The sequence below is a fragment of the Cyanistes caeruleus genome, chromosome 4 (genome assembly GCF_971803275.1).
Source record: "Cyanistes caeruleus chromosome 4, bCyaCae1.hap1.1, whole genome shotgun sequence".
Classification (NCBI taxonomy): Eukaryota; Metazoa; Chordata; class Aves; order Passeriformes; family Paridae; genus Cyanistes; species Cyanistes caeruleus.
In genome coordinates this window covers 28,256,859-28,277,507 of record NC_141704.1, presented here as the reverse complement: position 1 = coordinate 28,277,507, position 20,649 = coordinate 28,256,859, and the positions used below count along the sequence as shown (strand labels likewise).

The following is a 20,649-nucleotide window of genomic DNA, read 5'->3' as shown; positions in this document are numbered from 1 at the left end:
TATCTATGAAACCGTGTCAGAGCAAGCTGGCAGGGCTATGTGTGGCTGGACTTGCCTGCCAGCAGAGATCCTGACCTGGATCGTGACCCTGTGTGCCCTACAGGGCTGGCAGGTGAAGGAGAATGGTTTGGAAGTGTCTGCTAACAAACTGCTGAGATGGAGCCTCCCAGATCATCTCCATCTGTTCAGAACTACAACTTCTGAGCTTGCTCCATGATGAGTGCACTTGCCTGTGGCTGAGCAATCATGCTCTGGTCCTCAGGTGTGTGCTGGTGTGGCTGTGTGAACCTGAGCCTCTGTTTAAAGGACTTTCAGCTGGTGACCCACTCAGCAGGACAGCTTTCACACTTTGTAGTGCTCACCTGCTACTGCTATGGAGTTTAAAACTGGCTCTAAATGTGAGGAGGAAAGCTGAATTGAAGAAGCAGTTAACACTTTGTGTTCTCCAGCTCTTGCAACCAAATTCCCTCATCTTGCAGCTGGTCTCCTCATCCCCTTATACCAATTGTCCCAGTTTTGCCTGCTGGGCAAAACTTTACCTTACATAGCTGTACTGGGGAAGGGGAGGGCACAGGATGGCCATGTGGGTGGGAATCCTACCTTGGCAGTCTGGCCCGAAGTAGCCCTTGCAGCACTTGGCTATGTGGATGACGATGGAGCAGTTCCTACGGCAACCATCCCTCCGCAGCCCGTAGGACTCGTAGGTGCACGCGTGGGTCCTTTCCTGCATGTCACACGTGTCAGCACAGAGAGAGGAGAGGGAGAACACAGGAAAGTGAGTGCTGCATGGAGTTTGGTTTTTTTTCCTCTTTAAATTGTAATTTCTGATGTACATTGAATCAAAATATGATGTGTGAAGAGTGGGTGTGAGACCCCCACCCTCTCTGATTCCTGACATGCTAAGCACTATTCCTGAGAGTGCAGGGGCTGCTCTGGAGTCAGCTGAAGCACTTTTATAGTGGATGCTGTGTGAGACCAACAAGCATCCCCCACCACCAGCGCCTGGGTGTTTGCTCAGGGACGGCTTTGTCACTTAATAATGTGGTAGCACTGTCAAAGGTTCTCTTTTTATTTATTCTAGAAACTTCTGGTTTGCTGGTGTGAAGTACAGAGAAGAGCGTGTTAGATGTGAGATTTGAATATTTTACCTTTGGTTTTGTCCCTGGAGGGCATTTCGTGTTACTGAAACAACTAGCACAATGCCCCTGGAAAAGGGAAAAAAAAAAAGATATATTAAAATAATGGCTACAAAAGGCCATTTGACTTGGACAAAAAGTCTGTTTATGAGAGCAGAAAAGATAAGCAGAGAAAAGGTAAAGCTTATTGCACTTAAAAAAAATATAGAAAACTCTGGAGAAACAAAGTTCATAGAGGAAACTTCCTCCACACCAACAATGCCTGTTCAGGTGTGTTAAAAACAAAAAATGTCAGAGACTGAGACAGAACAGACAGTTCTCTATCTTGTGTCCTTCATACCCTGTGCTGCTGGAGTAGCAATGCTGCTCTTTTTTAATAGAGAACTTTGTGATCTCTCCAGACAAACAAGTAGTTTGAACTTCCATTGATCTAAAATCATGACAGAAAGATTTGTCCTTGCTCAAATTTTTGCTTACTTTTTTTTTTTTTTTTTTTTTTTTATGGTCTTAAGCAGACCCACTTGTCCTGTGTGCTGCTTCATATGGATAAAAGATTTATCCACATGAAGCATGTTGTGTACCTCTGAAGCATTGTGCTGCACTTAATTTCTCTCTAACCAGTGCAGCAGCTGCACTGGTGAAGCAGGGCTTGACTCACAGGAGTACCTGAGCTGCAGGGAGAGTTACCCCAGTGGAGGTGGGCATTGGCCCTGGGCTGTGTTGCTGTCAGGGTGAGGGACCCAAAAGGGGTGCTAACCATGAGCTCCATGGTGAAGAAGCTGTCGCAGCGTCCCCCCAGGCTGGGCTCTGTCAGCAGGCAGTTGATCCCGTAGGCGATGCCCCCGTCAAACTCCAGCTGCCTCTGCACCACCTTGCACTGCCCGTTGTTCAGGAAAAGGGCGCCCTGGGAGAGGGGAACGTGGCAAGTCATGAGCTGCTCCTCCTTGGGTTCCTGCTCTCTGTAGGAGTGCTCTTGGGGCAAGGTGGTATGTCAAGCTATCCTGTAAGTAAAAATGATGGCTATAGGGGCTCAAACCCAGTTTTGGGGCCTCTCTTCCTACAGGCAGATGTGTGTCTGGAGTACTGTGTCCAGCTCTGGGGTTCCCAGCATAGGAAGGACGTGGACACTTTGGAGCAAGTCCAGAGGAGGGCCATGAAGGTACTCAGAGCTTTGGAGCACTTCTCCTATGAGGACAGGCTAAGAGAGCTGGGGCTGTTCACCTGTGAGAAGAGAAGGCTTCAGGGAGATCCTAGAGCACTTTCCAGTGCCAAAGTGGGGATATGTGAGAGTTGGAACATTTTTAACAAGGCCATGTGTAATGTAATGTATGTAATGGTAAGACAATGGGTAATGGCTTTAAACTGGGTTTAGATTGGATATTGGGAAGAAAATCTTTACTGTGATGTTGGTGGGACACTGGAAGAAGTTGCCCAGAGAGCTGTGGACACCCCATCCTTGGAAGTGTTCACGGCCAGGTTGAATGGGACTTTGAGCAGCCTGGTCTAGTGTAAGGCATCACTGTTCATAGCAGGGGGGTTGGAACAAGACGATCTTCAAGGTTCCTTCCAACCCAAACCATTTTATGATTCTATGAGATCTTTCTTTTCTGAAGAGGAGAGAATATGCCAGTCCCGTGTTTGCAGGTTTATCTTCTGTGTATTTAGACTTAGATGCTTGCCAGGTGTGATCTGATACATTTGCAAAGAGAAAAGTGACATTGTTCTGGTTTATCAGGCCTGCAACCTTAGCTTAGAAGTGCTTACACACAAGAGTTTGCCTGCAGATGTTGCATTCATGGGGCTCAAAACCAGGCCGATCTTAGTGGTTTTGCACTGGTATTGTAGAAGTTAAAGTGTGCTGGTATTTCAAAGTGAATGAGAGCTGTTTTGAAGAAATAGCATCTTGCAACAGAGCAAATGGCAGCTCCAAAAAGTCCTGCAAACCATACAGTTTGCAGAATGTGTTGGTGTGGCTCTTGGCATGTGGAGGTGATGACCAATGAAGTTTGGGTGCCACTGTGGCCTGAGGGCTGTGCAAAGGCAGAGTGTGGTCTGCAGGAGCCGATCCTGCAGCAGGGGTGAGGAATAAATGTGCCAGCAGAGCGAACACTTACGATCTCCCCATTATCCCCACAGCTCACGCTGAGGTTGGAGCCTTGCAGGGTCTTCAGTGAGGTGGAGCTGGAGAGCTGGTAGGCCAACACCTGGGAAAGAAAAGAGGAGATGCACATGTCTGGGCTTGCGTGTTTCGGCTGTGGCAACACTCCCAAAACTCGAGGGCTTACCGCAGCATCACGGACAACGTGGAATTTGAGGTACTGCACCAGTTTGTCGGTGTTGGACTTCTTGAAGAGGAAGTCCTGCTGCTCCTGTGGCAGCCCACGGATGGCTGTGTCTGTGGGCCAGAAGAGCGTGACGGGTTTGTGGATGGGATCGTTGATCAGCCCAAGCAGGTTGTTTTTCTGCAACACAGCAAAACACAGCAAAAATTGAGGCAGAAGATTAATGCTCTGCCACCTGTGGGGTGAATGTCAGGTATAACTGGGGTGTGGTGCCCTATGGGCTGCCTGGTCACCAGCCTGAAAATACCTTGACTTTAAAAACCAGATGTGGAGTAGGACAGAGCAGAGTGGGGAAGGGAAAGGTGTCTGTGGGACTGCTTAACATCCCCCAACCTGTGTGGGAGTGTGACTGGTGGTGAGCAGGGTTGCTGTGTACTGTACTGTGAGCCTTTTGGTTCTTCTGCCACTGATGCCATGTGCTTTGTGTTTCCTTTGTCTTCAAAAAAAATTGTTTTCAACTTTGACCAATGGCTCCTGTCTTTTGTGTCCTTACCTCTAGCAAAGAGCTGAACAGAATGTACCCGTGCTTGGCTGCAACCATTTTAAGGCTTTCCTACAAAGAAATAAAAGTGAGTAATTTATCTAAGAAATACATTTTTTCAGTATTAAAAAAGCAGATAAGGGCTTGCTTTTCCCTGTTAATCACTTTTTGTTATAAAATCAAAGCTGCTGTAAAAGCCCTCTGCAAAAATCGTCTTGTACTGTTCTTTCTTTATCTGTTATTCCAGTGAATTTGAAATACAATATTGAATTTATTCAGCAGTGTCACACAATGTTTGTATAAGGTATTTTTAGTATTTTTTTTTTGTTGACTTATATGATTTTATATATCTGACAGCAACTGTGGAAAAGCCCCTGAGTTGGGAAGGGTGATAAGCTGCACATACCTTCTTGAGGGGGAAATCCTGCATGTGTGAAGGGACCAGAATCTGGTTTATGACATGGATCACACCATTTGTGCCAACAGCATCACTGAGTATAATTTCAGCTTTGTTGTTCAAAACCAGCGAGTTCTGGAAAGGCAACAAAACCATTTTTTTCTGTGAAACCTTGTGGGAAAGTGAGGCTGATGCTGAACTGCTTTGATGAGCCCAGGCCACCTTTTCTTTCTGTTCTGTGCAAACAGTACTTTCAGCTTTAATAAATTCCCCTTTGCTTTTTCAAACTTTCCTCATGGTCATAAAACCAGAGTCTGAGGATAAAATAGCTTGTGTCAAAGCAAGGGTTGTAGAATTCCACTCTTGGAATACCAAATAAGTGCTGAACACTTCAGCTGAACAATCCTATTTAAAAGTAATTTGTTTATTTTTGTGCACCAGAGGAGGAAAGGGAACCACTGAAGTTTTTAAAAAGGTAAATGAGAGCAGAGTGTTTTACTGTTCTGTTCCCTGTCTGTCCATGTTTGGTTACCTGGGAGTAGCTGATGTGTATGGGGTCACCGTGGAGAGAGGTGATGTTGCTGATTGCTGTCAGGTCCTTGTACAGCAGATTGGCACAACCCACCATGTGGTGCCGGAGCACTTGAGCCATCACTCCTTTGGCAATCCACTCCTTGACCTGCAGTGGGGAATGGAGGGGTTGAGAAGAAGCTGAGCAAGACTTCTGAAGCAGAAAGCTCATTTTTACTGAACCCTTTTACTTACTTGTGGGTCACTCTTCAGTACGTCTGTGTGAGGGACAAACAGGGTGAAAGGACCAGGGCCTGAGATATCTGTGATAGAAGAATCCTGCCAAATTTAAGAGGAAAAAGCAGCAATGAGTAAGTGCATGGGATGTCACACAGTGACAGGGACTGCCCTGTGGTGGGAAGGTGGTGCCTGCAGTTCCACTGCTGCCACACATTGAGTTCCCTTCAGAAGATTCTGTCTTTTAGCCATGCCTTTATTCCCTCTGCAAAAACAGGAGATGAGGGAATTAAATTAATTACTCTTAGGGGTACAAATGGACCTGGGCTATTGCAGGCACTTTGCAATGACCACTGATGAGCTAAATTGAGAGCCACCTGTCAACCATGGTAGCAAAACTAAAACTAGATTATAGGTCTTTAGGTTAGCATGCCAGTATACAGGCCTGTGCTGCCCTGAGGCTTCTGGTAAACAGAGAATTCCTGTCACCAGTCTCCAAAAATCAGTGAGAGCTGGCTGCATGCTGCCTGTCTTGCAAGACACAGAGCACCCTGTGATATTTCAGGGAGGCAACTGAAATTGTTGCCATTTGGAGATGCAGAAGGGGTAGTAAAAGGGTGATATGTTCTTGCTCCAGGCTTCATAAGTGATGTGCTGGCAGATCTCAGACTGTGAACTGGTGAAAGTTTCAGTTTTATGCCCAATCTGGAGGCCCTACCTTTCCCTGGGACCTTGGCCTTTATCATTAACACTCTAGATCATTAATACAGTTTAGTGACAGTTAATAGTTTACATTGGAGCATCTCAAGTATTAGTGACTGATAATCCTAATCCAGTCCCAATGACATTGAAGGAAGTTGGTACACACCAGATTCTTGCCCATTTCTCTCTGCTCTATAATCTTGGAGAAAAAAAAGGGAGGAGAACCCCCCCAAGAAAACCCCAACAAACCCCAGCCACTCAACCTTTTCTTACCTCTAAATGAAAATAAAACCTAGATGTGTTGGAGTTCCTGAGAAGTTCCTGCAATTAAGAACAAGACTCTGTAACACTGCTGCAAATGTGAGGCAACGTCTGTGGAGTGCAAACAAATGCAGCACTCAGACAAGAAAGGGAACTCCTGGTTTGGAATAAGTGCTGCATATCAGTATGTCTTCTGTTCTGCTCTTACCTCACTCTGTCAAATAGCAGGCTTCTTTGAAACCTAAACCTCCCTAATACTGCAGGCATTATGATTGTCCAACAGGGTTTTTTGTTTGTTTTGGCAGTTAAGGTTATCTTGCAGCATCCTGTTCCTATTCCTGGTTTCTTAGATTGGGATGACTTCAAATTCTGGGATACAACTTTGTCCAAGAAAAGAGTGGTGCGTTTCAACCATTGTATTAGGTAACTATGTGAAGAAAAAATAGGAGACAGCAAACATGTGAAGCACTTTACCTGGAAGATGTTGCCTCGGCACGTAAATCCATCCCCAATGTAGTTAGGTTTGCAGGTGCAGGTCCTTTCTGTCAGCTCAGTGTCATTACAGACAGCAAATTCACTGCAGCCTCCATTATTCTTGTAAGAGCAAAGTATAAAATATATAATTCCTTCATTGCCAGGTGTATAAAACAATCCCAATTCACCACTTCCCCCCACTCCTCTGCTCTATTTATATAATTTAGAAAGGTTTAATCACAAAATCTTTTTTTGTGATTAAAACCACATCTTGCTGGAATATATCTGATGTCATGTATTTCCTTCCAAACATTAAAGGGTGTTTACGGTTTATAAGAAATAAGTCTCTTTTTATGCAGAGGATGTAGTTTTGATTCCCTCCTTATATATTTAGTTCATGATGCTGTAAGGATGCAAAATACTTGCATGCAAGTCTCACTCTGCACCTTAGGGATGAGTCTTAGCTTCTCTGCCAATGCAGCTCTGACTTAGTCTAAGGGGAACTATTTGCACACTGTAAATCACTGGGATGGTGTCAAGAGCCTGGATTTATGGAGGAGCATTAGCACAGGACTGTCTGATGGCCCAGGTCAGCTGTAACAGGGACTTGTCTTTCCTTGTCTCTAAAACATCTCCTGTCTGCACCCCAGTCCAACTTTGGGCTTGGAGCAGTGGATGCATCTCACCCAGCTGCCTGCCTCCAGAAAGCTCCCTGTACTACACCAAGAAGTTCCTCACCCAGCAGCAGCATGTTGGGGCTCAGAGCTCTGCTCAGTCACAAGTAGGTGCTCCCCTGTTACTGCCTCGGCTTACAAATATGTTCCTATCCTGGGCTTGGGAGCAAAATGGGAAAAATTGAGAGGCTTTCTTGTTTTCTCTTCTGTACTTGTTTCATGGTGTCCTTCCTGTTGCTGATCATCTCAGGGATCCTTTCCCATGGGCCATGAGAAGGAGCAGAAGCTCCTTTGGGAGCTACAGTGAGGCCTGACCTGACAGGTCAGAGAGATGCTTGGCTGTAAGAAGTGGGTTTGGGTGGATTTGCTGTGGATTTGGCTTGGCTTAGGCAGACTGTTGGCAGCCTTGGCTACCTGGGAAGCTTTGCTGCACAGAGATTTGGTCATTGTGGAGCCAGGTTAGCCTCTGGTATGACACTGATGCTCCAAGACAATCTTTATAATTTAATACATAATTAGCCTGGCCTAATTAGTCAAGTGGAAGCAGAGCTTCTGGAACATAGCATAGGAAAAAGCAAGAGAATACAAAATCATAAGGAGCAGTGGCTCAAAACTTCAAACTCCCCTTCTTCCAGCTTCTGTTTTCACCCTTTCTCTTTCATGCCTGCAACCTTTCAAGGTCAGAGAAAGCCAGTTGAGAGGCCAGGCTGGGTGGGTGAGAATTATTGTTACTGTGCTGAGAGCACGGAGGATTAATGTACACGGGGGAGTGGATGTGTCCCTGCTGCAGCTTGCCAAGAGGCAGAGTAGTAGAGCTGGTGCAGAGAGCCACACTGACTGCCAGAATGTGGCTTGCAGTGTGTGAGCCATCTTGTGCTAAACAAATGTGGCTAATTCTCAGCCTGCAGTGACAAGTGAGGGACAGAATGGGTAGTGCCATGGCATGTCCTGGGCTGGCTGTTGTGGAAGGAAATGGTTTTGCTGGCTTTTTATAGGAACTCTGTGTGACAAATAATTTGCTGACTTAGGTTTTAGCCCTACAGACCAGGGTCTCTTTCTCTGGATTGGATTTGAAGTGAGTTATTTAAGACTCAGTGATGAGTCCAGGCCCTCACTTGTTATTTCCAGGCTGTGGTTGAGGAAAAGCCCTTCCTGTGTATTTAGTTTCTCTCATAGTGACAGCACTAAAGCATGTACTGAACTGAGGATATTTAAAGATTAGCCAAGTTAACGTAAATTGATTCTTAGAACACCTAACTTAGTTTAGAATGCATGCAACCCCCAAAATGTAATGATTATAATGAGACCTGAAATTGTCTCCTTAAATGGATACTCACTTGTGAACACAGACTGATATATGTGCAGGTTTTGCCATCTCCAGAATATCCCTTCAGGCAATTACATATTGCCTACAAAGCAAAATCAGAAAACATGCATGCATTGAAAAATGCCTGATTTTTTTTTTTTTTTTTCAGCATGCAAATACATAGTTTACTTTTTTCCCCAGATAATTTAATTGTGATATGATGTGCAATTTATTAAGCTAAAAGTACATTATGTCTCCCAGAGCAGTTTTGTGGCCAGTATGAGTAACCATAGACTGAGACTGGGGAGTAATAATTTTCATTAGGCTCTATATGTCTTTTCCCTGCCTGTCCATCTCTGGTCTCCTCTCTGCTGTCCTGTTCATTTGAAATGACCCCTCTGACATCTGCACATTTTTGTCTTGCTGACAAAACAGGCTAAACCCCTAATTTGTTTCCCTCAATTTTTTTTTTGCATAGGTTGGTATTTCCCTTGTATCCCTCTCCTTCCCTTGCTTTTTTTAAGTGATGAAAAATACCCTTAAAGCACATTTGGAATTGTGTGTTACTGGCAACATCCCATGCAGTGGAAATGCATCTGACACTTTGTTCTGGTTACTTTATTTCACATTTGCAGTTGTCATGAAGATGAAATATAGTTGCAAATAAATGAATTATATTCTCCAATTCACTGTTTAATGGTTCTCAAATTAGAATTTACATTTAATATGTAAGAATTTGAAAATTCAGTGAGATTTCTACAGCAGAAATAAAACTGGGAGATAGTCTAGTAGCAGTGTTTATATACCTCATGGATGAGTGAAAGCCCCCAAAAAAGCAGATGCATTTCTGTCCTATAAATTTGCCTTTGCAGTGCTGAGGTTTTGTGGTGGAGGCTATTATTACTCTGATGTTAATTGCATTCTCACAGGTAAGGAAGAATAAATAAACAGATTGTAACTACTTCCAGAGATCGAGAGATCAGCAGAGGAGCGAGTGGATGCTGCAATGTTGTAACCCCTATGCAAGAGCTATGGTTTAGGCCATTTTGTTTCCTTGTGGATACATTTAAACTGTGAGGGGAGAAGGGCTAGGCTAAAATGGAATTTTTTCCATGGAGAGTTTCTATAACAATAAAAGAAACATCATCTAATAATACTTTTAAACTTACAGTTTTTCACATCAAAACCTCCCAAAGGAGAAAAACAACCACTTGAAATAGCAGAACACTGCTTTCCTCTGCAGTTTTGGATTTCTTTCACTGAAATAGATTTTTGTTTTCATGTTTGTCTGCACTCCCCCTCAAATGCCTTTTTGAGGAAAGCACATACTTTTCAGAATTGTTATGAAATTCAGTTTTCTACTTAAAAACAAAATTGTCATGGGAAAATTTTTCATCACCCAACAATAAACACTTAACTAGGCCTATTTTTCTTCGTTAACAAAGTACTCACTTGATTAGGTCCAGTCTGTGTACATTCTGCATTTCTATCGCATCCACCATTGTTCACCAGACAAGGGTTGATTTCTTTACAAAACAGAAACAGTGTAATAAAGAGAGAGTAATTCTGAAAACCCAAGAAGAATGAATTTTAAGTAAAGCATACAAGGAATGCAGATTTATGACAAAATTCGTTCCCTCAGTTACTTATGACCTCAGTCTAAGTCTTCAGCTGTCTTGGTGGAGGCTAAAGCCCTGCCAGCAGCATTTCTGAAACCGAAGCCGGGGAGGTGTGGTACAGTGCCTAGAAGTCTTTGTGATGGTCAGAGGAGTGTGTGTGTGTGTGTATGTGTCAAGCTGCTGGAGATGGGGTTATCCTTGCTAGAGGTAGATGCTGTTTGGTAAGATTTGGTGTCACACCACACTGCTGCAGGTGCATGGTTTGCCAAGTAGTACCAGCCACGCAGCAGGAAAAGATGCCTTTGCCATCAGGGGATATAATGTCTGCAAGCTGCACTTCTGGGTCAGAGTGGAAGGAGGATCATCCCCCTGCAGGAGACCTTGCTCCTGTGATTTTCCTCTGTGTGATACACGAGACAGGGCACGTGCTTACCAATGCAGACGATCCCATCCCCGGTGTACCCGGCGCTGCAGACACAGGCTCTGTTCCCCGGGGTTGTTCTCCTGCACTCTGCCTTGGAGGAACAGCCCCCATTGCTGCTCTTACAGGCATCAATAGCTGAACAGGGACAACAGCAGAGAGTAAACCTGGCTGGACTGGCTTCTTGCTTCTCATCATAACCTCTCTCCATCCTTTAAAGGGATTTACTAACATTTTCTGAACAGAATCTTTCTGAATTAGGAAGCTGCAGACTTCACTAGTGGCAGTTATTTAATACCTGTTATTGTTTCAAGGGGGAAAGCTGAAATGATGTTTCTAGTCTGGAATGTTAGAATTCCAGGACTGAGTTTCAGTAACTTTCTGTCTTTCAATTCTGCCCATTTCAACAAACCACACACAAAAAAGAATGTTTGTGTTCATCTCTAGTTTAAATAGCCATTTAAGTGTTCCCTGAGCGCGATATTCTCTGTACACAGATCATAAAGCTTCTCTTGCAGGAGGTCTAGGGTATAACACCAGCTAGCCCTCCTGTGACAGAAAGTCCTGATTCTTATTCAGATGGACACTCATCCTGTTTCTCCAACTCTGGATGAGCTGGATGCTCACAACATGAGAGCAGGGAGGGAGCCTTGTCTGATCTTCAGCCTGACTCAAATCAGCCTGAAAATTACTTTAATTTTTGCTTCAAATGACCCTAAATTTCTGTTTCAGCAATTTCAGACTGGGGAATTAATTTGCTTCTGCAAATAATTTTGCTCAGGAATCCTGTATATGGGAGCAAAGGTGAGTGCAGAGGCACTGCAGGTGATCTGTGTCACCCAGCTCTTCCTGCACATGGGGAACTGTCCCCCAGTAGATTAAAATGGATTTGTCTGTCTTGTGCCAGAAGAGAAAATGAAAGCAGGCAGAGTAAAAGTGGCAAAATCTGGGATTAGGACCCTGCCAGCCATTGTGAATAAGTAGAAAAATGAATTTCTGTTCTGAAAAACATTAGTATTTTAATCAGTTAAGAATGAAGAAAAACTATAATAATTAATTATGATTATTGTATCTGTAAGCAGTCTGTTTTGGATAATCCGGATTTTTGGAGAACATCTAACATTAAGTGTTATTTTCCCTTTCTGAGGGTCTCTTAAATCTCTCTAGTCTAAAGAAATGGATTTTACCACACCAGGAATCTGAGCACGTTCAGAAAGCTGAGGAAATGGAAGAATTACACCACTTCCAATAGCTGGAAGTGTTATTGTACCCTGAATTGGCCTCTCTCTGCTGGGCTTTGTTGGGAAAGGGAGTAAAAGTCACAAACCAGGCTTCATTACTCTGCAAACAATGGGGCTGGGGTTGTGCACAGCATGTTCCCTTTTCTCTGGTCTCCCTCAGCACAATGCCTCACAGCTTGGAGAATTGGAGCCCTTTGTTTGCTATGAACCTGCACCTGTTGGGCTGCTATTTGTTTTGAGGGAATTGGCAACAATTCCTGCTTTTTAACTGGTGCATAGGGAAGTGCTCATCTCTCACCAACTCTACTGTGACCAGAGAGTACTTCAAGAATTCTTCTTTGGTTTCTTTTTTTATTTTTTTTTTTTAATTTTCAAAAGGGAAGAAACAAAGTTCACTTGCCTGTGCAGAATGTCCCGTTCCCCTCAAACCCAGCTGCACACTTGCAATAGGCAGTGCCATTTGATAGGAGAAGGCAGCTAATAAAATAAAAGGAGGGAGGCATCATTTAAAAAGAGAGGGGAAAAAAAAATTGGTCAGGTCTTTTGTACAGCCCTTGTTTTTGTCAGTGTTTCTGAAGGTAATGTTGCATAGAAATAACAAGGCATTTAACCATACAGTAAGAGGTATCTAAAACCATAAAAATGGACCTAGTTGGACCAAGCTTTTCAAATGTGATATTAATGTATTATTTTAGGTATTAGAATTCCATGTTTTGGTCTTTGAGTATCCTATTTTTTTTTTTTCTTTTGTGCAGAACTCCAGAATTTACATATCTACTCACCCAAAAAAGCTGTGCACAATTTCTGTTTGTGTGCAACCAATTTATGGAGGGATGCAGCCTGCACACTTCATCATTGCCCCCTACTCCTGCATGCCTGCACCTATCCTCACACCTGCAGATGTATGTCAGTGGATGAAAAATACACAAGAGAAGAACCACCTGCTTCTGTCAGAAACACAGTCTTGATTCCAGAATGTGTGGGGTCCCCATGAGAAAATCTGAGAGTGTAGTTTTGCCAAAGAAGCCTGGTAGAATATTGTTACCATGAACTGAAGGTCACAAACACACAGGGGAGAGAATGACCTACATCTGGGAAAAAGAGGGTTTACCCCTCTCTTTTGATTTACATTATTATTGCTCCTTATCTCTGTGGGATATGCTGTTGAGAAGTCATGAGCAAGGTGGACTTGATTTTTGCATTGCAAGAGGCTTTTTTCTCCCCTCTCCTCTAAATAAGTACATTTCATACATACTTAGCACTGGTGTGGCACGAGGCGTTACATGCATCATCTTTGATTTCTGCAAGTGGGGAAAAAAAAAAAGAAGAAGAAATAAGGATCAGAGCCTTTTGGGTCAACATCCTTTTTTACTCAGAGTCTTTTGTTCCCACCACGTGGAGCTGGAGTCTGAGTTCTGTGCCAGACAGCTGTGCTCTCAGTCTCTGTAGAGACTCCACCTGTAGAGTCTGTGTAGAACAGTGGACGCCTCTTAAATTCACTCACAAGGAAGAGTTGTGTCAGGTTGTCAGGAAAACATTTCACCTGTTGTCATTTATCTGTATTTATTCTGGTGAATCTTGTATAATATTAGAATTATGTAAGGGTAGGCTTTCTAAAGGAGCTGAAATTTTTCTCAGACATAGCAACTATAGCAACCCTCTTACAAAACTCTACTTATTACTAATTTTTTTCCTGGGAAAATTTAAAACTGATCTTGAATGCTATTATAAACATGCTTGTAACATTTTAAAATTTCATACTATAATAGCTAGAGTTTTGCAATACTTACTGAATATATTTTAATTATGTCTAAATAGAATATAATTTGATTGGATATAAGAGCTGTATTAAGCCAGCACAAAATGATTGATTTGCTAATTATTTTTTTTATCACATTAACAAGAACATAATTTAATTCTGGTGCTGTATAGCTAAATCAACTTTTTGTAGCATTTGAGAGGCTTTTGATCCAAGGGTCAACATGCGCTGGGTAATCCTGCTCTGGAAAACATAGCTTTAATAAATGGGATATTCTTTTGGGACAGATAGAGGGTGACACAGGTAGAGGATTAGCTAAGTAAGTGTTTCAGTATCGTGAGCAGTGTCTCAGCTGGCTCTCCAATAATACAGTAATTAATTGCCGTAGCACAGGAATGTGACCCATATTTCACTTCATGTGGGAAGCTGCCCTGGGATAGCTCTGCCATTTTCTGAATTGCTCACTTTTTACCTCGGAAATCAAAAAAGACAGGACACTCACCAGTCTCACATGTCACTCCTCTCCAGCCAATGTCACAGTCACAGGAGCCATCGCCGTCCACCCCGCTGCTGCATTTCCCATGGACACAAGCGCACACTGGGGGAGAGATGGGGGAAGCCACTGTCCCTGGCAGCGTGGGCAGCAAGGGACACCTTGGAAGGACACCAGGGGTGGCCCAGACATCCCCTGCTGGTGGCACCTTCTGCTCTAGGCTGTTTGAAGAAAGGCACTGTCTTGTGCCTTTTGGTTTCTAGTTACACAATAACTTTAAATTCAAACTATGCTTATCTTTCCTCTATTCCCAAGTGCAGGGTCTGAAACTGGATTTTAATGGGAAAGAATCAGTGAAAAATAGCAGTGCTAAAGATGATTGTGCTTGCTGGGTTATTTTCTAAATCTGTGGTGTGCCAGCGTGGAATACACTGCCTCCAGCCTAGGGATTAGAGGGAAAACACCATAAATGGGGGGAAGAAAAGGGGTTAATGATGTTTTTAAGACTGGCCTATTACCCTGGAAGTGCTGTACCTTTCTAGAATCTAGACTGAGCATGGTTAGAAGATAAAAGAGGAAGGTTTGGAGGCCTGTTGAGGCTAGCAAAGCCCCTGTGGCCGGGGGATGCGCGGTACCTTGGTCACAGCCGGGGCCGTATTTTCCCTCGCTGCAGCTCTCGCAGGCCGTGCCTGCAAAGCCTTCCTCGCACTGGCAGCTGCCGGTGCCATTGATGCCATCCAGGCACACGCCGTTCCCAAAGCAGGCCTTCCCGGCTTTTCCTGGGCACGGCTGGCACTGCTGGCCGAAGAAACCCGCGCAGCACTCCCTGGTCTGCAAACCCAGAAATGCTGTGCTGAGGGTCGGGGTGGTAGGCAGGGTGAACGAGAGGTCTGGATTTTTACAAGGGGTTTTAGTGACAGGAAAAGGGGGAATGGCTTCAAACTAAGAGGGTGGGTTTATATTGGATGAGGAAGAAATGCTTTATTGTGTTGAGGCACTGGAACAGATTTCCCAGGGAAGTAATGGGGGGCCCCATGCCTGGAAGTTCAAGGCAAGGTTGTAGGGGGCTGTGAGCAACCTGGTCAAGGGGAGGATGTTTCTTCCCATGGCAGGGTGGTTGGAACTACATGATGCTTAAGGTCCCTTCCAACCCAAACAAGTCCTTGATTTTTGGCAGCACATCAGCTCTGCTGGTCTGTGACCACACTCCTCAATGTACCAGGACATAGGCTGGCACCCCAAGTCCCTGGTGGGACCCAGGTGCTCTTCACCACCTCAGGGAGAGGTGGAGAACTGCTAGGGACAAGCACAGGGTTACCCTTCCCAAACCTGTGCTCCCTCTGCACCATGTGGACCTCCCTGTGCTGCAGCTATCATCAGTCTTTAGCCCTCTGCTGTGTCCAGGGTAAGGGTCAATAGATGTGCTGCCAGGAGCTGCCTCAACATGCTCAGTGGGAATTAAGAGGAGGACAAAGCTCAGGGAAGGGGGTTCCTGGTTTTAACCACAATAGAAGCAGTGAACTCACGATGATGGTTTTAGCACACTTGGGCTTGCACCCGATCTGGATGGTGTACAGTCTCATGTGGTTTTCTGTGAGGACACAGTATTTCTTCTCCCCCACCTGAGCAAATATTGGAGAAACAGATGCACTTCTGAATAATATTGATCAGCCACTTTCATATGTGTTAAAAAATGGGACATTAACTTTATGCATGCTGTGCACTGATTCACCCTTCATAATTAAAATGAAGGAAATACTTTTAGAAATCAAAATGAATTAGATAAATAATTTCTAGTGAGCATATGATGATTTTAACTCAGTGTCTTGTGGAGTTTTAAAGATGTCTAAAATTGCCTTTGCCCAGAACTGAACTGATTCTATTCAGAACTTTTACAAACTTTTTTTCCCCATTTTCTACATTTTCTAATCTTTCTAATTCTTCCTGGAAAACTGAGGTATGAAATTGTGCAAGAGCAGGTGTTGAAATATTATTCTAGATCTGAACACAATTAAGGAAAGACCGTTTGCATTTGATCTCAGTATACACTTGTGAGGAGATTGAGACAAGAATCCATACAGCTGTTCATTACTAAGGAAATTTTAATGAATTTGAGTTTTACCCATGAGGACTTAAATTTGGTTCTGCCAGTCAAGTACTTTGATGAGGTGGATGGGACTTGATCTGCTTTGGAATACCATTACTGGCATAAGTAATTAAAAAAATAATAAATAATAAAGGAAATATATTTATGTAATCCCAGTGGAGAGGCTTTCACAGATAAATTAGGTACCAAGAAACTCTAAATATCTGCAGTTCTCATGTGCTAGACCTGGGCATCCAAAGTCTCTCTAATCTCCAAGTCTTCTTGTGACTATAATTTACAGCATATTGGTGGGGATGGATTGAGTTTGCCCTTCTGTACATCTCTGATTTGAAGGGCTCAAAGTTGGTTCTGTGATTTCTTCTGGAGCAGGCATACTCCAAACAACATTTAACTCCCCTAATTTTGCATGCTGGAAGTAAACTTTGCAGTTTTAGGAGTCTTAGTTGTTCTAGTGAATATGAAAAACTGACCTTGAAAAATGAAACTATCTTTAAGCTGCCCTTCTGCTACTTTGATCCCAGGCAGATTTTAAAAAAAATAAAACTTTGAGGTCAGAATGGATTGAGTCTCATGACTATAAGCGATATATGTAGCAGGCAGAGGTAAGTACTACACCTTTTGTTGAAACCGAGGCAATTATATTAAAAATAGGATTGAATGCATATATAGTCAGTTTTGATATGGAAAAACCACAGAAAAAAGTACTTACTATTTCTTTTGTTCCTGGGGGACAACTTGATGGTTGTGAACAAATTCTGCACTTTTCCTAAAGCAACACAAATGGGAGGTAGTTAACAGACTGCACAGAGCTTCATGCAGGTTTTTTCATAGAAAAAGAATGATTTCCAGACATGTTTCTAAATCTAGTGCTTGAGGTACATTATCAGGATAACCTATTAGATACAGATGGTGAAGGAAGCTGTCCTGGTCAGCAAGGAAGTATATCCCTATGAGCATCTCTGTGGGGACAGCCTTCCCCCAAGGGGAAGAATGAAACATCGTTTGGTTCTTTTTATTTTCTCCTCTAAAGTGATGCTTCCCACTTTGTAAACAAGTGGTCTGGTTTACAAAGATGTATTAGGATTGTGCACTACTAATATTATCTGAATATTAGAGCTCAGGAATATCTTATTCTTGAGCTACTCTGATTATATTTTATCCAGGCTGCCAGAACACCAATTTCAGGACCGAAGTTGTCTTAAGAGATGCTAAAACTCTGGTGGGAATTTCCTTTGTGGAAAATGTGTGTGTGTATCCTATACATTTGAGCTTTGTTTGGCTGTAGGTCTCTCTGAGGGGCTTTAAGCCTCTATACAAACAGGACCACTTACAATGATCACGGTGTTGTTGGTATCACATCTGTTCTTCTGGATTTCCAGGACCTTTCCCAGTCCATGAATAATTCCTTTGTCTGTGGCAACGTTTGCATAGCTTATGGGAGCATCGTTTATATATAGCTGCAAAAGACATGCAATCAGTTAGAGAGCAGCAGAGGTGTTCCGTGGCTCTCTGCTAACCTGACCAGTAGGAGGTGGAAGAAAGAGAGAAATGCACAGGAGTCACTTAAGGAAAACCAACAAAGGTAGTTAGCATCAGGCACTTGCTCATATTCCAGCTGCTGCATTTAACTGCTTCACTGCACTGGAGGGCATGGGATGATTTGCAGCCTGTTGAAATTTCTTAGCAACAGGATTTGGCAGACCAGCTTTTACCAAGGGGTGTAAAGGCTATGAAGAAGGAGCCTAAGGTGTGCCAAAAGGTAGGTTTGCTGTGTCTGGGTGATGTGGGGATTCAAGGAAACCCTCCCGGCAGCTGCTCTTTCAAGGAGGACTTCCATCATCTCAGTGCAGCAAAGAGCAGGACTGAAATTCTGTGGGTGAGAAGCTTTCTGCCTTCCTTTGCCTATGCCCAGAGGGAGTTCTGGGACAGAGAAGAGGACCAAGTTCCCCTTGTCCTGGCCCTGTCTCTTAATCTTGCTGTGCATGATTTTTCCATGAGTGGTGTTGAAAGGCAATTCGTATTTGTTGCTCAGTGCTTTGAGCTGTTAGGATTGAAAGCAGAGTGAATCTGCAGAAAATAGAATTAATGTTTTATAATTGAGGGCAGGTTTCTAATAGCCCTTGGAAGTCAGATTAATGACTACTCTGGAATTCAGGCTTGTAGTTGCTAGAGACGGACACCTAAAATTCAATTCTAAATGTGAACAGCACAACTGAAATCAAATTCAATTAAAGATACCTTCAAGGGTGACCTTGAATTAAGCAGGTCTGAGACATGCCTTGCATTTGAGTGACAACTTTTGTGCTGTTGAGTCACAGGAGCTAATGAGGGATGCACAGCTCCTTTTGACTCCATGTCAGTTAATAGCTGAAGCTGAATCGTAAAAAGCAGGAAACCTGTTTCTCCCAGCAAGTGCAGACAGCAGTACCTGGCTGTTGTGGAGGAAGAACCCAACCTGGTAGGAGAACCCTAGCATGGTGTCCCTGTGCATGCCATTGTGCAGGTTGTTCTTCAGGAGCTTCTCACCCAGCACAACATGATAGCGGATTTGGCCTTCATCCTGCCAACACACAATTGCATTCAGAGTTATGCAATAAAGAATGAAATCTTCCTAGGGATAGCATTTTCCAAAGGTTTTAAACCTGAATTTACTGAATTGCCTACTTCTCCAGTAGGCAGGTTATTTCATATTTCCTCCTGTAGAGAGCCTGCATTTTTGCCACAATGAAAATGTTATTGACTATGGTGGGTGAAAGGCTACTGAACTGGGAGGACCAAGGTTTGCTTGAGCCTGTAGCGTGTTTCTGTCTATAGGTCTGGCTGCTGAATTCAAGGAAAAAGTCAGATGATATTTAGGGTTCATTTGATGGGCTCATGGGTTCATTTGACATGAAGGGTTGCATATTCAAGAGTGTTTCTATAATCTTTTCCATACCTATTCCTTATTCCTTTGGGAATCCCTGAATAACCTATAGGGGAATAAACTGTGGTGAATGTTTAGAGTAATTTTTGTTTCTATCTATCTATCTATCTATCTATCTATCTATCTATCTATCTATCTATCTATCTTTTTAAATATTTATATTTATCTATATATAGACAAGGGCATCTTCAGTCAATAAAAAATGCTTTTAATTGCCTTTAATTGAAATGTTTTCTATGCCTGGTTGGTAGTATTCATATTTCATTGAAAAGTGATGAAGACACTCTCTATATATCAAATTTTTGTGTGGGCTTCCCAAGGTTTCTGCATCTTGTTGTGAAGCAGAAGGCTCCCAGAGCTCTCCCTGAGTAGGAGTAGGAAGCAGAAGCAGGATGTGTTGGTGAGAGATTGACCAATGTGAGAGAAGCTGGGGCGTTTGGAGCACTTAGATGCTGCCTAGCCAATAGACAGTGCTGCTGCAACTCTGTCTTTGCAATAAAAGGTGCTTGTGGGAAATCCTGTTTTGCTCCCTGTCCCCTTGTTCTGAATGTCTGTGCTTCTCCTGCTCTTCTGCTCCTTCAAAAGTGTGTGAGAGCATGGAGCAGCTCCAGGATGTGAGATTTGTGATGTTGCCCGGCTGTGCCCACAGAGTGAGACTGGCCTTGACATCTCTTAGGGCTAGTCTTGTTCCACAGATTTGGCAAAGAAATATTTGCAGATGAGAAAGTGGAAATTAAGATAGAGCTGATCTCCATCAGTGTCCAGCCCTATTTCATCTCCTGACTTCGATGAATTGTAGGAAAAGCAAATGTTGATCCATCTTGATTTCCGGCTTTAATCACCAGCAGAATTAGGACATCTCAGCTCATCAGGCCAAGAAATGGGATCTTCTCTCTGTGCCAAACTTCCCTCTGCAGCAGAGTTCCCCCAAGTGTTTCACAAAAAGGTTAAGACTCAAGCAGACTTAATGTTATGGTTGTTTTTTTTCTTAGATTGCCACATCAGACAAGGTCTGGAGGATAGAAGAAAGGCCCAGTAAACATTGATGAGTAGTGGAAATGAAAATGATTTCTCTGTGTGTGTGTAATCCAGATCTACTGGGAACGATGTCCTATGTGTCTCTCAAAGTTTGTTATAAATTCTTCTTGTAGTGATGTGGAAATAATGATATTGTGTCAAGAAACAACTAAAACAGTCTTCAAAAGCCATTTGAGCAGATGGAGCTTGATGACTTGTGAGCATGGGACTTCTGCCACAGGTCTGCTGTTGTTGGTAAATTATTTGGGATGAGTCATTTGAACCCTGTGCTTCTCAGTTTCCTGGCTGTAAATGGAGACCATGCAAGTAGGGATAGAGTGTGGCAGGGTAAATATTTCTGGAAGAGACAGGGAAGAATTAAAGCCATTGGGCAAATCATGGGTGAAGCTTCCTCTGCAAGGTGTGTGGCTCTTGATATGTGCAATCTATAAAACTGTTTCAAATAGGAGAAAAAATGAAGAAAGCTGCTGGGATGATGCAGAAAAAGGATAGCTTATCTTGGGAGGAAACCAGCAAGGCTGAGAAGGG

General features: G+C 43.3%; 1 protein-coding gene and 1 long non-coding RNA gene across 5 annotated transcripts in view; one reads left to right on the top strand and one right to left on the bottom strand.

Moving 5' to 3' along the window:
• The window catches only part of STAB2 (stabilin 2), a 73,056-nt gene that overhangs the window by 11,092 nt on the left and 41,315 nt on the right, over positions 1–20,649 (bottom strand). For 2 of the 3 annotated variants that reach the window (XR_015286333.1, XM_023936777.2), the window contains exons 32-53: positions 18,589–18,720; positions 17,492–17,617; positions 16,870–16,926; positions 15,580–15,675; positions 14,689–14,884; positions 14,063–14,158; positions 13,057–13,102; positions 12,202–12,278; positions 10,573–10,698; positions 9,973–10,046; positions 8,552–8,623; positions 6,541–6,660; positions 6,079–6,126; positions 5,122–5,205; positions 4,889–5,035; positions 4,366–4,491; positions 3,972–4,031; positions 3,422–3,598; positions 3,251–3,340; positions 1,894–2,040; positions 1,149–1,205; positions 601–724 (exon numbers count right to left, since the gene is read on the bottom strand). Coding sequence is in view for 2 of the 3 variants with exons in the window: in XM_023936777.2 (XP_023792545.2) it covers positions 601–724; positions 1,149–1,205; positions 1,894–2,040; positions 3,251–3,340; positions 3,422–3,598; positions 3,972–4,031; positions 4,366–4,491; positions 4,889–5,035; positions 5,122–5,205; positions 6,079–6,126; positions 6,541–6,660; positions 8,552–8,623; positions 9,973–10,046; positions 10,573–10,698; positions 12,202–12,278; positions 13,057–13,102; positions 14,063–14,158; positions 14,689–14,884; positions 15,580–15,675; positions 16,870–16,926; positions 17,492–17,617; positions 18,589–18,720 (2,278 nt within the window). In the remaining variant the exon portion in view is untranslated. Of the gene's footprint in view, positions 1–600; positions 725–1,148; positions 1,206–1,893; positions 2,041–3,250; positions 3,599–3,971; positions 4,032–4,365; positions 4,492–4,888; positions 5,036–5,121; positions 5,206–6,078; positions 6,127–6,540; positions 6,661–8,551; positions 8,624–9,972; positions 10,047–10,572; positions 10,699–12,201; positions 12,279–13,056; positions 13,103–14,062; positions 14,159–14,688; positions 14,885–15,579; positions 15,676–16,869; positions 16,927–17,491; positions 17,618–18,588; positions 18,721–20,649 lie in introns of all 3 variants that reach the window. The other variant, XM_086887142.1, reaches the window with a different exon arrangement.
• LOC111936069 (uncharacterized) lies at positions 406–14,321 on the top strand. 2 transcript variants are annotated; one of them, XR_002868021.2, is made up of 5 exons: positions 406–775; positions 3,273–3,451; positions 3,978–4,047; positions 11,293–11,364; positions 12,557–14,321. It is a non-coding gene; the product is annotated as an uncharacterized LOC111936069 (long non-coding RNA). The 2 variants fall into 2 exon arrangements; XR_015286335.1 differs by lacking the exon at positions 11,293–11,364 and having other exon boundaries at positions 408–775.